Genomic DNA, 19,133 nt, shown 5'->3' with positions numbered 1-19,133 from the left:
TGACAAACAGAGGTTTACTTTGTGCTAACCCAGCAAAGATAAGCAATAAGAATACAATGACACTGAGCTCCTATAGATGAATTTCCCGCACCCTCTTTCCCAACCCCTACCTTATGGAAATATAACTAGTCAGAGCAGGACAGGATATAGTGGTACAGTGACTAGTGTGGTCTTTGAACATCTGCCAAATCCGATGATGGGTGTAGGGCTTTTATGCCCTTGAGTGATCAAGAAACTGCCACCAAGGGTTCAGTCCCCAAGCCTATCACCAAAAAGTTATTGCAATAATGCCAGTTAAGAATGGAGTTGGCCATTTTGTAGTTTAAAAGACTACATATGAGAGAATGCATGTGTGGGGAAGTGGGGGGTAGTATTTCAGGGATTCTGTTTTATTCAGTGTCCTAGTGTCTCCCTTCATAGTGATATCTGCATTAGGAGACTAGGATGAGAAACTGCAGTCACAGCCTAAATCTGAATAATACATTTTTGAGTTCCCTAGAGTCTCTCTCAAGGAAGAAAGTATACTCAGAGGGAATGATGGGCTCCAGAAATCATGATGAGTGACTGCAGCATGACTATACCTGAGAACAAATTATCGGTGATGGTATGACCCTGTGCAAACATATATGCTTGTGTGTATTTACACATTTTTTGTTTTATATCTTAGTTTTACTTCACTTCTGTTAAGAAATACTTAGTTGGTGGCCTAGCCATACCAGTTCTAAAATTATATTATAAAGCAGCCGTTACTAAAACCATCTGGTATTGGTTAAGAAATAGACTAGTTGATCAATGGAATAGGTTAGGTTCAAAGGACAAAACAGCCAATAACTTTAATAATCTAGTGTTTGACAAACCCAAAGACCCCAATTTTGGGGATAAGAATGCATTATTTGACAAAAATTGCTGGGAAAATTGGAAATTAGTATGGCAGAAACTAGACATTGACCCACACTTAACACCACACACCAAGATAAGGTCAAAATGGGTTCATGACCTAGGCATAAAAAATGAGATTATAAATAAATTGGAAGAGCATAGGATAGTTTACCTCTTAGACCTGTGGAAGAGGAATGAATTTATGACCAAAGAAGAACTAGAGATCACTATTGACCTCAAAATAGAAAATTTTGATTATATCAAATTAAAAAGGTTTTGTACAAATAAAACTAATGCAGACAAGATTAGAAGAGAAAAAATAAACTGGGAAAACATTTTTACAGTCAAAGGTTCTGATAAAGGTCTCATTTCCAAAATATAGAGAGAACTGACTCTAATTTATAAGAAATCAAGCCATTCTCCAATTGATAAATGGTCAAAGGATATGAACAGACAATCCTCAGATGAAGAAATTAAAACTATTTATAACCATATGAAAATATGCTCCACATCATTATTACTCAGAGAAATGAAAATTAAGACAATTCTGAGATACCACTACACACCTGTCAGATTGGCTAGAATGACAGGGAAAGACAATGTGGAATGTTGGAAGGGATGTAGGAAAACAGGGACACTGATACATTGTTGGTGGAATTGTGAACACATCCAGCCATTCTGGAGAGCAGTTTGGAACTATGCTCAAAAAGTTATCAAACTGTGCATACCCTTTGATCCAGCAGTGTTTCTATTGGGCTTATACCCCAAAGAGATACTAAAGAAGGGAAAAGGATCCATATGTGCCAAAATGTTTGTGGCAGCCCTGTTTATGGTAGATAGAAGCTGGAAAATGAATGGATGTCCATCAGTTGGAGAATGGTTGAGTAAATTGTGGTATATGAATGTTTTGGAATATTATTGTTCTGTAAGAAATGACCAGTAGGATGAATACAGAGAGGACTGGCGAGACTTACATGAACTGATGCTAAGTGAAATGAGCAGAACCAGGAGATCATTATATACCTCAACAATAATACTGTATGAGGATGTATTCTGATAGAAGTGGATTTCTTCAACAAAGAGATCTAACTCAGTTTCAATTGATCAAGGATGGACAGAAGCAGCTACACCCAAAGAAAGAACACTGAGAAACGAATGTAAACTGCTTGCATTTTTGTTTTTCTTCCCAGGTTATTTATACCTTCTGAGCCCAATTCTTCCTGTGCAACAAGAGAACTGTTCGCTTCTGCACACATATATTGTATCTAGGATATACTGTAACCTATTTAACATGTATAGGACTGCTTGCCATCTTTGTGGGGGGGTTGAGGGAGGAAGAGGAAAAATTGGAACAGAAGTGAGTGCAAGGGATAATGTTGTAAAAAAAATTACCCTGGCATGGGTTCTGTCAATAAAAAGTTATTAAAAAAAAAAAGAAAAGAAAAGTTAGTTTAGGCATCCCTCTTTAAGGAGGTGAGGGGTCTTAGCAAAGTATATGATTCATTGTCTTGGAATTAGAAAATAAGTTGAAGTAGTAGTTAAAACCAAAAAAAAAAAGTGTTTGGTATATCCATTGTCTCTTCAAGAGGTCCGATTCTACTTTTGTATGAAAAAAAGACAAGTTCAGTAGTAGTTAGAACTAGTCAACGGTGCCAGTTGAGGAGTAGGGAGTCTTTGTTTTCTTTCTCCTTTTCTTTCTTTAGTCCTCTCTCTTTCTTTCCCTCCCTCCCCTTTCCTTCCTTCCTAAGTGTGGTGTATAAATGCAAAAGAATAGTATTGTACAATAAAATGATGAATCTGAGAATTTCAGAGAAACAGAAAAATTGATATGTCCTGATCCAAGGAAGAAGGACCAGAAGAAAGTCAAGGACAATGGCTACAAAAATGTAAATTAAAAGAACAGTAAAAGAAAGCTGAATTCTGGCTTTTATAATGTTACTAGCAAACCTTTATCCTAGATAACAGACAAACTCCTCTCAGTAGAGAAGTGAGAAATTGATAAGAAGGAATAAAACATATATTGTCAGATATAATCAACTTATTGTTTTTTAAACAACCATTTCCTTTTGTTTTCAGGGAGGATGTAATTGGAGATACATTGAAATATATTTAGAAATATCAGTGATATGAACATAAAGGACAGCTATGTGACAAAGTGGATAGAGCACCAGGCAGGTGCTCATCTTCCTGAGTTCAAATCTGGCCTCAGACACCTACTTAGCTTGAGTTTCCTCATCTATCAAATAAGCCGGAGAAGGAAATGGTAAACCATTCCAGTATCTTTGCCAAAAAACCAACCAAACAAAAAATAACCCAAATGGGACTATGAAGTGTCAGAATAATTGAAACAACTGAACAACATAAACATACAAGACATTCAAATTATGTTCAAGAAATCACTATGGTCATTTTAAATTTTATTTTGTTTTTAACTGACCTTCACTAAAAAAACTTACCTCCCCACTTTCCAGGACATGACCATTGTCTCTTGGATTGACTGGAACTCACCTCACCAAGTTCAGTAGGGTGAAGAGCACCCCCATTTGTTTAAATTGAGCAAAATACATCACCCAATACCAACCTCCATTTCTTTCTTCCCTTCTTCTCCCCTAAATCCCCCACCCTACTATTTTCTTCAACCTATTCAATGCTCATCAGCATTCACTAACTGATTGGTAAGGCTATCAGGCGAAGTAGAAAAGGAGAGCACCTCTTTGAGTGCCAGTGTTTCTCCCTGCCTGAGGCAGGATTCACGATAAGGACAGAGACTGCAGCCATCTCAAAAGACCCAGAGTCACAAAGAGCTCCTCTGATCACTGCTGGCATCTGGGCTTTCCCTCATTAGCACATTAAAGCTGCTCTGTCCATTTCATCAGAGCCACTCTGTCCATCCCTCCCCCATTCCTCTATGGAGCCATTTAGGCTGCTGCTCTTTTGAAACCTCCCCAGTTCAAGAGGCACTAACCTTTTCCCAAAGCCTCTGTGACAAGGTCTGTCAAACTCTCTTTTACATACAACAGGTACCCTCTAAGCACCATCACTCAGAGCTGCACAGACAGCAGAAACATATGTGCTGTGCCAAATTATTCTTCCTAGGAAATGCTTTTTTACAATTAAACCTAGTTAGTTTCTCTCCCCTCCTACACACTTTTGAATTTCTCTTTTATTTTCTGTTTTCATAAAGGAATGCATTTTAATAAACAGATATGTCCTGTTAAATCAGTGCATTTCAATCTCCAACCCAAACTGACAAGGCATATGTTCCATAAGGAAAATGACAAGGATGAAGGAGTGTTAGTGCTAGACTTCACATGCTGAGGTAGCTTTTGAGCATTTCGGAAAGACATGACAACAGCAATGTCAAGAAAACTTTGCTCCTTTATTTGAAGTTGAAAGCATTGAACCATATTCTAATTCACTTGCATCTTTTTTTTTTTCAGCATACTGTTTGAATCTCATAATGGAAAGAATTTCCCTCAAGTTCCAGTGAAAGCAGACAATGCCTTTTATTGGGGAGTAGAAGTGCAGAGCAAGAAAAGAAGAATCTTTCCATCAACATAAAATGGATTCTTAAATGTTAGAAGAATGAACCCATTAGCTGACTCAGGAAAGAGGTTCCTGTTTGCACTTTTCCTGTCAAGGTTAATGATTTGTTTGTCTAAAGCAGATGCTATATCTTAATGAAAACCCATGGATGGCAATTAGTGAAAAACAATGTGTTGAAATTTCATAAATATGTTTGAATTTTATTCATCTTAAATTTCACAGCAAGGACAACATTAATGTGCTGATACCTTGTAAACAAAACATAAGGTCTTACTCAAATTAATGATTACTCTTCACAAAGTGAAAACAGAAGCCTGATTTATGAATGAAATTCATTTTTCCCTTGACAAACACTGGGAGATATAGCATGGTAACTGGCACATAATAGGCACTTACTAAATATTTGTTGATTAATTGATATATTTCCACTTTTTTTATCCTAACTTGTAATTTCATTGGTGGAAGAAACTCTCTTTACCAATGCAAATAATCAAGTGACCTACAATACACTGGGGTCTAAAGTCTCATGGAGTCCATAAGGGAAGAATTTCATCAAGGTCCCACACCCAGAACCTGTCATGGACACAACTTGAATCAGAGTCTTTCTGATAGTTGGGCTTGCTCTGAACCCATTATACCATACTTCCTCTCACCTTTAACATAAAAATGTGATCAAAATTACTATATATGTAATATAAGATAAACTTATTGCTACCTTTAATATAATGATGATAATCATAGATTTAGATGTGGAAAGGACTTGGGAGTTCTCTACACCAACCTTGATGATTTTATATATATAATATATATATATATATATATACACACATATATAGATATAGATATAGATACATACATATAATTACGTTTTTGTTCTGTCATGTCTGGCAAAGATACAGAGTGCCTTCTCCAGTGGATTAAGGCAAACAGAAGTGTCTTGCTAGAGACACACAGCTAGTAAGTGCCTGAGGTCGGATTTGAACTCAGTCTTTGTATACTATATATGCACATACATATGTATATGTATGTATTTGTATGTATGTCACATACACATATACATAGATAAGTATAAGTTTTACAAAACACTTGATCAGTATAATCTTCTTTAAGACTCACAATCCTATGAGATATGTTCTATGGTGGTGAGGAAAGAGTAACTCGGTGTTAAATTACTTGCTAATGGTCACACAGATTGTATCAGAGATAGAATTCAAGGCTAGAAGTTCTTGAATCTAAGTCTCACACATGATCTACTCAATCTAACAACTTCTAGTTCTTTTGTATGAGACAAAAATATAGATTTTCTATCACTGGCCAAATTCTAAATGTTATTGAAATTTTTGTATCATTATGCATCAAACCTTAAGGGAGAAAATAAAATTTTGCATTTCTTCATCTTTATAGGCTTTGCAAATTTTAAATTGCCTTTATCCACTAATCAATGCTACATAAAAGCTGTTAATATGCTAAGATATTCAGTGAACAATGTGTTCCTGGGTTATATGATGATTCTGCTAATGGGCTTATCCCCAAATGGTAAAATTCGATACAAGTTTGAATGTAGGGTCATTTGCATTTTTTGCAAAATACCTCATGAAAGCTCATTTTCCTGTTTTGAGACAGAAGACAGAATTTGTGGACACTGTGAGTACTTTTGAAGATTCTGATGGGAATTCTGTTTTATTGCTGAGTGAGTGCCTTTTCATTAAGGTGAAAAATACCATGAATTATTTGAACTGTTTTGTTTGTGAGCTGAAGGAGATTTTTTTTTATCCCCTACAAAGAAAAGTAAGTGCTACTTTTACTTTATTTTTCCTTTATTCATCTTTGTCTGCTTTGACAATAAAGGTAGAAGCCTCAGGAAAATGTCTCTTCCAAGGACACACAACTAATCCACAGCAGGACAAGGTAAGACTCACCACATGGCATAATAAGGTAAGAACCAGAGCTCTTTGTGCTTCATTTTCGCCAAAGATGATTCATAGCAACCTTTAGCTCTTTTCCTGTCTCTCTAATTCTGTAAGTGATTAGAATGATTTCTTTTAAATTCTGCTATGCATTTGCTCTATGCTTTGCCCTTAATAGTAGGTATGAAAACAATTACAGTGGAATGTACTAATTAATTTTGGTAAATAGAATTGGAATCGATGGCCTGTAACCTTCGTTTGTAAAGTTAAGCTATTGTTATTACAGAACTGTATTTTGTAAGGAACTTAACTTTTATTAAGCAGCAATGAACCATGAATACACAGATATTCTAATGCATTTCTTATTTTGCAGTCAAATCTTTTTAAGTATCTTTAGGTATTATTCTTGAAAGTTAGCTCAGAATAAAGTTAAGAATAAATACTGGCTTGTTTTAACAGAGTTGAGTCAGGCTGCCACTGATGAATCAGTAACAAAGAAAATTTTATCTATAAGAAATTTCTTCCCATGACAATGTTATTATTTAAAAGGTCCCTAGTATTTTGTCCTTTTGTTGGTTTTCATCTTTCCTTTCTGACTGATTTATTCAAGCAGGTATCTACATGCTACTAATAATTACATCAACATTTCAAGGATCTGTGATTTTATCAATGTGGACACTTTCTCCACTGATACAGATCTCAATACTTCAAATATAGAAGGTTTTTATAAATAGTTGTTATGGTCAAAATATTCATCATCCAGAGTGCAACCAACTAACTTATGAGTCTCTCTTGATTTTTAAGTTCAATATTCAAGGAATAATTCATCATGTGGTCTACATTCAAAGCTTTTCCAACTAGGTCCTAAAAGGTATTATATTATACTTACATAACTTCAAATACTCAAGATTACTTCCATACAACAATGAGAGATAACACATTCTGCCTAAACCATAAGTAGGATAACACAGCTAAGACTTTTTCCCAGGTACAAACATTATGTTAGGGTCATACATTATATAAGAGGTGTGCTTTATTCCAGCAGTGATCCTGAGTATAATCCCAATACCCTAGATGTTCTCGTAATCTATAGGGAATGGTGAAGAAGGCACCTCAGTCTCAGCGCAGACCCTGAGAAAAGTAAGAGCTGAGTCACAGAATAGCAGAGGTTGAGAGAAGAAATTGAAACCTGACTTTTCCTTTATTAGACTCTCTCTTATATGTTCCATCGGTCTTCTTGGTATGCCTCAACGTACCAGAATTTGCTCCAGTTACCAGAATTCCTAGTAATGGCTACTCATATCTTACTAATATATACAATGCTGCCTTAACATTTAAAGTACTTTATCTCATACTAATTTGGCCTTCAAAACAGCTCTGTGAAATGGTGAAAATATTATCTTTATTTGTATATGAGGAAACTAAGAGGAAAAGAAGTTTAAAATGATTGTTCTAAAATTTTATCACTATTAGAGGGGAGCATTCAATTTCAGGTTTCCTGACTTTAATTCCAGAGCTAAAGCCAAAATATATGAGTAAAAAATTTTAAAATTCATATTTAACCTATATGATGATAAATATTTGGAAATCTTCATTTTTGGTGATATACACATTCATATGTAAATACACACACATACATACATAGAAAAAATAATACAAGTGGTGAAAATGTTTACTATTTAATCTAAATATTACATAGAAACATTTGGTAGATACTCTCATAGTTTGCCACACATGAAAATGTGATTCTGGCTCATTTTATATATGGGTAATTGTGATTTGTGTTTCTAAGTAGAATTACATGCAACCTCCTCCCCACCCCAGTTTCATATATTTTAAAGCACTATTAAGGTTGTAACAATTTTATCATTAAAGATATAAGAAATGACTAATTTGACTAGAATTAACATAACCATGAAAGCCAGATATTGCATTTTATTTTTGCTTTTTCTCCATGCCACTATTATAAAAAATAACTTTAAAAAAAAGTAAATAAGCTAATTTCAATTCATCTTAAAGATTTATTGAATTGATATCAGGAAATATTTTAAAACTAACTTCCAGAATCATCAGAAACTAGGATTTTGAAGAGATCTGAAGGGAATCAAGTTTATTCAGCTCCTGACCAAGAATCCTTTTGATGACATCTAGACCTCTAGGATGAAAATTTCACTTCCTTTAAGGTATTTCATTCATTTTAAAGAATAGTTATATTTAGGGGATGCCCATCAATTGGGTAATGGCTCAATAAACTGTGGTATGTGTTTGTGATAGATTATTATTGTTCTATAGGATATAATGAGCAGGATGCTCTTAAGGGAAAAAAAAACCAAGCAAACCTGGAAAGTCCTCCATGACTCAAGCAAAGTAAAATGTACTGTATACAAAATAATAGTAATGTTCTGGGATGACCAGAAGTAAATGTCGTTGTTATTCTCATTAATACAATCATACATGCTATTGAAGGACATATGATGAAAACTCCTATCCATACGTAGGGAAGGAAGTGATTGTATTTGAATACAGATTAAAGCATTCTTTCTCTCTCTCTTTCTTTTTAACTAATTTTTTCTTGAGAGTTCTGAATAAGAGGAAATATACCATATACTATTTTATTACATTTTTACTGCTTACCCTTAGCTAAAAATATTCCTTAAACATGTATCATTTACTAGAGGTCTTGAAAATGACTGTTTGCAACACACCACCTGCTACTGTTTGTAATAATTTTGTCTTGATTATCCTCATTAATAGACGATTTTTATTTTATACTCCCCCTCCTTACTGTGTCATCTGTTAGATTGAGTAGCATGAGGTAAAGCCACAAATGGCATCCTTACTATCAATATCTCAGGGAAGGCTTTCACACCTGATGAGGAAAGACAGCCGAGAATAGTATTGATGTTGTTCATTAGGTAGGTGTAATAGCTAATTTTATACACTGCTCTATTTTATGGCATCTGTGTTTGAATGAGCTTTGTGTTCCTTCCCACTCTTTTAATTGTCTCAGAAAATGCTTTGGTTAGATTATAGGGATCCTAAATGGTACCCTTCCTTCTTGACATTGACTACCTTAACAAAAACACTGAACTGGGAATCAGAGGATATGGTTTCTAGTGCTAAAGCTGGCATTTACAAATTTGAATAACCTTGAGTAAGCCATTTGCCTTCTTGATTTTCAATTTCTTTATTAATAGTGTTATCAGTATCATCATTATCATAATCATCATATTTGTATAATGTTCTATAATGAGCATATAAAGTATCTACAAATCTTAAATATGCATATAAATATTAATTACAATTATTACTAGATGACCTCAAAGGTACTTTCTGGTTCTATTCCTATGATCCTATGAGTCCTGTGTGTAGCCACTTTAATGCCTTCAGGTTAGTACTCAAATATTTCATAATTTTGGAAATCAATTTCAACCTTAGATTGACAATGAAAAATGAAACAAAAATAGATATATGGATATACATGATTGGGTGATCCTACCAAGTTACAGGCAAATAATTACTGTCAACACCTTTACTCATATTCTCTATATGGTAAAGTAAACATATTAGAATTTTTTTTTAATAATTGAAGACAAACAACCAATTCTCATTAAGACAATTTTTAAGCCAGAACTATCTGAGTCATTTGTCAGGTAGTCAGAAGAAAATACTTTAATACAAAAATGCTCAATTCCACAAGTATTTGTTAAACACCTATTATTAGATTAAGTTCTAGAGGTAGTAAGACAAAAAAGGAAAACAAAGAAATCCAAATATGAGAGTCATCCTAACTTGCAAAAAATTCAAGATTAAATTGTGATTTTGAGACATGTATTAACTAGATGGTGCAATGAATAGAGTACTGGCCCTGAGTAAAGGAGAACCCAAGTTCAAATCCAGTATCAGACATTTAACATTTACTAGTTGTGTGACTTTGGACAAGTGACAACCTCATTGCCTAGCTGAAGAAAAAGAAAAGAAAAGAAAAGCAATCAAAATCTTGCCTTAATTATTTATAACTAGATGGCACAATAAATAGAGTACTAGGCTTGGAGTTAAGAAGACTTGTGTTCAACTTTAACCTCAGGTACTTACTAGCTCTGTGACCTCAGGCAAATTCCTTCATTGCTGTTTGTCCCAGTTTTTTCATCTGTAAAATGGGGATGATGATGATAATAACACTTACTTCCTAGGGTTTTTATGAAGATCATATGAGATCATAAAATTGTAATGCACTTAGTATAGTACCTGCCATATAGGAAGCTCTATATAAATGGTAGTTACTGCTGCTTCTACTACCATCACCATCACTACTATCACTACTACTGCTACTACCACCACCAGTACCACCTGTTTCACTGAAGACACTTATCCTCCCTGAGTCTCAATTTCTTCATCTATAAAGTGAAGGGAATTTGATTGGATGGCTTCTATCTATAAATCTAGAGCTTCTTTCCAGCTCTAGATTTGTGACCTTCTAAATAATAACGGAATAAATAATGTATCAGATAAGAAATACATATGGTTGGGGAAAGAACAAGAAAGTAGCATCTATTACCTACCAGTAGCCTCTATGAGGACCCTATGTGGCTCTCTTCCATGTTGGGATCACCTATAGCCATAAAATTAAAAGAAGGAATTCATAACTGATATTTATAAAGGCTAATTCATTATATGAGGCAGCTAGGTGGTATAGTGGATAAAGTACTGAGCTTGGAATCAGGCAGCATGCTCTTCAGGAGCTCAAATCTGGCCTCAGATACTCCATTAGTTGTGGGATCCTGAACAAGTCATTTAACATTAAGTTGTCTCAGTTTCCTAATCCATCAAATGAGCTGGAGAGGCAAATCACTCTAAAAGATCCAAAAATAAGATCATGAAAAGTCAGACATGATTGAAACAACAACAATCCATTATACTGGTGCAAGATTAATTATCTTAAAGGGAAGAGAAGCTAATGAATCAAATGGACTATATCACAGAAGAGTTATGTAATTATAAGGAGATAGATGTTCATCTTATATTTGTCTTTTCCTGGAGTTGTTTTGTGTCCTTGGGAAAGCCCTGTGTGAAAAGCTACCTTGTGAACTGGATAAAGCCTTCAGCAGCCGCTGAAGGATTTGGCAAAAAATAAATCTATAATACAAGATCAATGACATCTGTGTCCTTGAAAATATCTAGGATATCATTGTTCTATAAGAAATGATGAGCAAGATGATTTCAGAAAAGCTGGGAAAGACTTACATGAACTGATGCCGAGTGAAGTGAACAGAATCAAGAGATCATTGTACATGGTAACAAGTTTATATGATGATCAATTGTGATGGACTTGGCTTTTCTCAATAATGTGGTGATGATTCATGGTTTCAGTCTTGGGGTGAGAAATGCCATCTCCATCCAGAGAGAGAACTATAGAGACTGAATGAGTATAGTGTTTTCACCTTTTTTGTCAAAATCATTGTTTTTTGTTTACTTATGTTTTTTCTTTCTTGTGTTTTTTTTTCTTTTTGATCTGATTCTTCATACATAGTGTGGAAATATGTTTAGAAGAATTGCACATATTTAATTTATATCAGATTGCTCACTGTCTTGGAGGGGGAGGGAGGAAAGGGAGAAAATTTGGGACACAGGGTTTTGCAAAGCTCAGTGTTGGAAACTATCTTTGCATGTGTTTGGAGAACTAAAACATTATTTTAAAAAAAGAAAGAAAATACCTTATGATCTATTTTTTTTTAGCCTCTCAAGAATGCCTTTATCTCAAGATCCTGACTGTCAGAGGTCATAGGACCTTAAAAATGCTTAAGGAAGTGATGAAAAATCAGCAACTAGAAGTCTAGTAGAAGCGGCATGATCACTGATGCTAAATGTTATATAGGAATATTGGAATTGACATAAAGAATCTTTCAGGTCCCTTAAAACACAAAGTTTTAATGGCTATGAAAGGGAAATGGGTATCTGAAGTGAATCTCATCTTTTTTTCTTTTTTTTTTTTTTTTACAAAAGGTAGATTTATTTAAGAGAAGGGATTACAGACAAAATGAAGGAATATGAAGGAATACAATAGACACGAGGAATGGAGGAGAAAGCCATTGTCTATCAAGGTGAAACTCATCTTTAACTCTGAAAAATGTTGGTTGTTTTTTCAGTTAACAGATAGTCAATGACTTGTTTGACTTCCACATGGTTAACAATGGTAACATAGTAGGAAAAGCTCTGGCTTCATTAATACCTGGGTTCAAATGTGTCTCTTATACTTATTAGCTTGAGAGCGAGGGCTAGTTATATTACCTCCCTGAGGCTGTTTTCTCATCTCATCAGCTTTATATCCCATGTAAAATAAAAAAAAGAAAACAAAAGGTTGTGAGACTCAGATGAAATAATTCATATAAAATAGTTCACAAACTTTAAATCACCATAACAAATATTGCTTAGTATTATTATCTCAAGTAAATTATGTCATATGTTCATTTACAAGATGGACAAATTGTGAAGTTTTATCATTGCCTCAAATATAGGAGGAAGGTTACATATTCCAAATATGGTACCTATAGAAGAAAGAAGGAAATAAGAGTTGGTTATACTTTATTCTTCCTCACTTGGGTCAATATGTCATTCCCAATCATCAGGAAATAAAGAAGGGATGATCTTATGTCAGAAGTTGATACTTTTTTAAAAAAAAATAGTACTTTTAAAGAAAGATGAGTGTGGCTTCCTTTGCTTCTATTAAAAATAAGGTTATCTGGTAACCTTTCAGCATTTAAATCTTATATACTATTATGCCCATTTTAATTCCTTAAAGATAGCAAATATCTTCTTTTACCACTGAGAACTCCTCCATACAGTATAAAATTCAACAGCCTAACTACATATTACTGCATTAAATATTACATATTAGCAATTAGTACATTAAAATTACATATTGATAATTAAATGTTATGTATTATTAATTAAATATTACATATTAATTGAAGGACAAATATATATTTGTGTGTTATTTAAATAAAACAAAAGGCAATCATATTAAAATTGAACTCATTTAAGTTTGCATTGCAATGCATTGCATTGCATTCAAACTGCTCAGAATTGAAGCAGATAGACTATTGTACCTGGAGATAGGAAAATCTAAGTTCAAATTCATTCTAGTTATATGACTCTGGGCAAATCATTCTATCTGCCTCAATTTATTCATCTGCAAAAGGCCCTCTTCCCAGGATTGTTGTAAGGATAAATAACATAATATTTGTAAAATACTTTGCAAATCTTAAATCAATATATAAATGCTAGCTATTCATAATTACTATCAAAATTAATGTTTATCACTTACAGAGTGGTTAAACAAATTATGACATATATATTAGATTATTGCACTATAAAAAAAACAACACAGGATTCAGAAAAATGTGGGAAGATTTGTATGAACTGATAAAGAAGTAAACATAATCAAGAAAATAATTTGCACAATGACTACAATGAAGGAAAAGAAAATAACATTATAGTAATAAAACCCCAAAGAACTATAATGAATAATCTTAGTTCTGAATAGCAGATCTGGAAACACATTCCCTCTTATAGTGGGGGAGATAAAGATTATAAATGTAGAATATGGTACATATTATCAGAGGCAGTTACAATGTCTGTCATTTTGCTTAAATGTTTTTCTTTATTACAAGAATAGGTTCAATGGCTTAGGAAAGGAGGGATAAAAAAATGACTGACATAAAAAAGTTATAAACTAAAATAATTTTTTCTTCAAATTTCACTTCTTTTTGGAAATTCCATTCTATGTATAATGGAATTTCCAAAAATAAGTGGGTATATAGAATGTGAGGTAGGTCAATACACTGAAGAGAATGCTGGACATAAAATTTGGAAAATTGAGCTCAAATTTCAGGTTCAACAAGTGTCGGATCAGTAGTTTGACCTCAGATCCATTATTATTTTATTTTTAAAATTATTTTAATTAAAATTAATCATTAATTTTGATTAATTAATTAATTGATAATTAATAATATTTAATCTTTCTAAACTCCAAATTTTTCATTTCTAAAATGGGGAGAGCAATTTTCATGCTACTTTTCCTCACAGTATTGTTACAAAGTACTCTGAATTCTTTAAAGCACTCTATTAATGTGGTATACTATTATACTGCATGTTGCCCCCTTTTGAGTGAAAAGGTGCCTTTTCCATTATTTAGTCTGAGATAAACTGCCAGGAAGGGGAGTTGTGCTTGAGGTACTAATAGTATTATAATTGCTTATACTACATCATCTGAATTCTTTTAGCCATCCTTTCCTTGACCCAGCAGAACAACAGAAAAGACAGCTGACCAAGGTTAGAGTGTCATGTCTATTCATCAGTAAATATTCTCTATATTTACTCTTGGCAAAGTTGTTATACCTGCTTTTGCATGATATGGAACTAAAGAAATACTATTTGTATTTGTCTCTAATTTCTGCCTAAGACTAAGATTTGGCCTAAAGGTGTAAACAGTGAATGCAAATTGTGTGAGATTACAGCATTATATGGGATAAAGAGATAGTTTAGCTAGGTGACATAGTGGGTTGAGCTCTTGGAGTTAGGTAGATATGAGTTTAAAAACTCAGAAAGTTACTAATTGTGTAGCCCTATGCAAGTCCCCAAATCTCTGTGTGCAGCAGTTTCTAAATCTGTAAAGTGGGAATAATAACAGCATCTATCTCACAGGATTATTAATCCTATTTTTATTTATAATTAATTAATCACAGGGTTATTAAGAGATCAAATGAGATATTTGTAAAGCATTAGCCCTATGCTTACACAGAAGAGTTGCTTAATAAATGCTTCTTTCTTTCCTTCAAAGATGTGATAGAAGTTCTACTCTTGACTAACACTCAGCAGTCCTTTTTGAATCTGAGTCACTTAGCAGTCACTAGTAATATTACAGCCATATTGGCTTTCATTTCTAGGCAAAGTCAACACCCCTCTCCATATCGTGCTAAATAAATCATTCCATCACGGATAACCTTCTATTTGTTCTGATATTTTTAACCTCCAGCCAAAGATGTTCTTTCCCAGAAGAAATGTATTTCATACTTGTCCTTGAGGGAAAAGGAAACTTCATTAGCTAAAGACAATAGTAGCATTTTGCCAACAGAAATAATATAACTCCAATGAATTTCTCAACTGAAATTTTCTGGGTAATAGAATTAAATAATGTTAGTTTAATTGTTTAAATCATGGCCTAATAGTGCCATTTATAGATGTACTTGTGATTAGATGTCATCCCATTTAACCTTTTTGGCTTTGGTTTCCTCTTCTGTAAAAGAGAAATACCATTATTCATCTATAGAAAGCCAGAAGATTGATGAACAAATATGTTCTTTCATTATTAAAAAAAAATTATATTTGAATAATTATGTGCTATTCATGATGCTTTCACATATATAATTTCCTTTGATTAATCACAACTATTTCATGAGTGGCTTGAACAAGTATTATTATTCCCATTTTATAGATGAAAAAAACTAGGAGATGAAATGTCTCACCCAGAGCTACAAGGGAACTTTGTTACAGTCTAGAACTCAGATCTCTTCTCTCTTAACTTTACTAATCTTTCCAATAAATTGAACTACCTCCACTAAGGCATAACATAGCACTAAAATGGTATTTCTTTGAGGTTAAACAAAGGAAAATGAACTTATGTACTTATCACCTTTTGGAGGGAAAAGTCTGTTCAGGCTTATATGAGACTTCCCTTCATGGCTGGTTGGCTGGCTGGCTATTTATCTATCTATCTTTCTATCTATCTGTCTGTCTGTCTGTCTATCTAGCCATCCATCTATCTATCTATCTAGCCATCTAGCCAGCCAGCCATTTGTATATCAAAGTAGGAGAGTTTCTTGGTCTGAGAAAATCATTTTCTGATTGCATTGGTTTTTTTTTAACTCAGTCTTAAATTGATGGAAACCATGTAAATTTGGAGTTACCTTAAAAAAAAAAACTTAATGCAGATTTATCATTTAAGAAATCAGAAATTTACATAGAATACAAAACAGGGAGCATCCCCTTGACTAATTCAGTTCTCCTATCTTTCCCATCTAATATTTTGGCATGTGCCATCATGCTCTGCCACAAGTCCTGCGAAAGAAAAGCTTAAGGTTCCATCACCAAATCCCATGTCAGTTTCAGTGCATTTCTTCCTGTTTGATACTAGAAACTTGATTAAGTTCCCACAAAGAGGTCTAACATCCTTTTCCAGTCATAAGACTGGGCTCTTTTGTTTGTTTGTTTGGGTTTATATACCTAAACCACACAGCAAAATAATGAGATAATGAATAGATGGAGCCCCAGCTGAGCCGATTTTACAGCTCTATTTCGGTATACATTGTGTACTCCCACTTTTAGCTCCAGTCAGTTAAAGTGATATGAACTCCTTCGAAATGCATTTCCACTCAGATTTTAAACCATCAAGAAACCTGTGTGAACAGAGCAAGGGATCTAGCTCTCTCCAGAGTTACCTCTACAAAGTCAGAGAAACGCACACCAATACAGAGCCATATACAAGCACGTAGATAGGTTTCTTTGTCCATGTAAATGCTTAGAAGCAACAATTCATTCACCTCAAGCCAGTTAAATATGAATCCTTTCCCAATCGTAGGCAGAGCTTAAGAGGCACAAATGGGGCCCCATGCTAATAATGATCATAGTGCATGGTCCATGTTTCCTCTCCTTTCTTAAACCAGCACGTCTGTTGGACAGGACCAGTGACCAACATCCACCTCCCCCAAGCCTCTCCTTAACTCCTCAACGTTCCATTTTCGTACTTTGCCTGGGTTTGCTTCAGGCCTCTTGCCTCTTTCTCTCCGTCTTTATATTCCAGAAAGGGCTCAGTGTGTCTGCACGAGAAACAAGCAGAGAGAAGCCCTGCCCCTGTCTCCTTTTCTTCGCCTGGACAGCAGCAGCGACACCATCCCCCGCCTTCCTGTAGCTTGCACAATGAGGGGCTCAGCTCGCCTGAAGTGGGACGGCTGCACCCAAGCCCCCTTATTTCTAGAAGACCACTCCAACAAGAAAGGACCCTGGCTCCCTACGGGTCCCTCAAGGACTGCTTAGTGCATAGGGCTTGGTAATGAGCTGCCCGAGGACTTAGAAGAAAAGAAAAGGGCATTCCCCTCCTCCTCTCCAACAAGATGTGCGTATCTGCGCTCACACACACGCATACACACACATTCAAAAACACACCAGTAAAGAGCACATCTCTAAGGCACAATATCATTCCCAAACTATCTCCCCTACCAGCCACCCAGAGGGGGGCCCCTAGTTCCTCTCTCTGGGACAACGCTGCCGCCAATGGGGTGCGCTTCCTTTACTAGTGCTGCAGGCAGAACCACTCCCCCCTTTCCCTAGTCCCCGGGCCCCAAACCCAGTCCCAACGGGACCGAAGTGCAGTCTTTGGAGCAAGGGAAGCCACCCCCCGGCCTCTGTCAACACCTGGGGTCCCCGCAGCCCACGCCCCTCCCCGTCCATACCGGCGAGCCCTCGTTCTCTTCGCAGCTCTGCTCACCTGTTCAGCATTTTCCTGATCCTCTGGCGCACGCTGGAGGCGGACGAGGCAGAGAGACTCCCGCCGCTGCTCCCACTGCTCTCGGCCGGCAGATTCTCGATGGTGGCCACGACATGGTTGGGCTGCTGTTGCTGCTGCAGCTGCTGCTGTTGCTGCTGCTGTTCCGGGGAGATCATCGCGGTGGCGGCGGCGGCTACGGCGGCTGTGGGAGGGCGATCAGAACGCAGCAGCTGGGCGCATTCTGCGCTGCCCCAGGTCTGGCCAGGCGAGGAGAGAAGGAGGAGAAAGAGGGAGTCCCCGGGCTGACGCTGCAGGGGAGAGGCGGTGCTGTTGTTGGAGGGGCAGGGAGGTTGAGCGTGGCTGCTGCTGTTTCCGCGGGCGGGCGGCGTGTAAACCCTCACCCAGCCCCAGCCTCAGCGTTCGCTCACTCTCTAACCCAGAGTGCGCGCACCCTCACTCTACTGCTGTTGCTGCTGTTACACCGCCTCCGCTGCCTCTTCCTTCTCCTCCTCACGCAGAGACTCCAAAGTGCTTTCACACTATTCAGAGAACCAGCAGATAGACACTCTCTCCCGTTCCCGTTCGGTAGTGGGTCTAGCCCGTTGAAGCGAGACCATAGTGATATGGATCTATTTTACACTGACTCTCCTTCCCCAAGTCCCCGGCCCACCTACCCCTACCCCCAGTTCTTCGTTGGAGTAGCAGGTTAGGGAAGAAGGCGCAGGTGAGCTGCAGGTTTCTCCTCACCCGCAAGAAGCGAGCCGGACAGGTTTCCTTTTCACCCGCGAAGCTGCTCGTCTTTCTCTATATGTAAGAGGCCAAGAAAGAAAGAAAATAAGAAAGCAGCAATGGGGGCAGCAACAGATCAGAGAGCTGTGGGGATGCTGCTCTATTGGGATAGTCACTTTTTCCTCTCGGCAGAGGGAGCCCTTGAGGTGCTTAATTTTCCCCAGCCCCTCCGGGTCCTTTCTCATTATCCACTAGTCTCTATTTGCTTATTTTCGTCTCCCTGTCCTAAAATATCAGGAGTTGTAAATCCCCTTGTTAGAAACTCCAGCACCACTTTCTTCCGGACAGCGGCACAAAGCCGGGCAGTATTTGCTTATTGGACACTTTTCTAATGTCGGGATTTATACAACTCCGGTAGCGAAAAGACTAAGTTTTAAAGACATGGGTGGGCAAGCGGTTTCCTACATGGCCCTCTACAAGGAAAAAAAAAATTGTACTAAGCCTTTCACATTCATGAAATTCTCTATTGT

At 36.3% G+C, this 19,133-nt stretch overlaps 1 protein-coding gene across 1 annotated transcript in view; it reads right to left on the bottom strand.

The window, feature by feature from the left end:
* SLC35F1 (solute carrier family 35 member F1) overlaps positions 1–18,289 on the bottom strand; it is a 511,365-nt gene extending 493,076 nt beyond the window's left edge. Inside the window, exon 1 of the mRNA XM_051997618.1 lies at positions 17,875–18,289. Coding sequence (XP_051853578.1) covers positions 17,875–18,050 — 176 coding nt within the window. The 5' untranslated portion in view covers positions 18,051–18,289. The remainder of the gene's footprint in view (positions 1–17,874) is intronic.
* Positions 18,290–19,133: the final 844 nt, after the last annotated feature.

Source organism: Antechinus flavipes, chromosome 4 (genome assembly GCF_016432865.1).
Source record: "Antechinus flavipes isolate AdamAnt ecotype Samford, QLD, Australia chromosome 4, AdamAnt_v2, whole genome shotgun sequence".
NCBI classification, from domain to species: Eukaryota; Metazoa; Chordata; class Mammalia; order Dasyuromorphia; family Dasyuridae; genus Antechinus; species Antechinus flavipes.
This window is presented reverse-complemented; position numbering and strand designations above follow the sequence as displayed.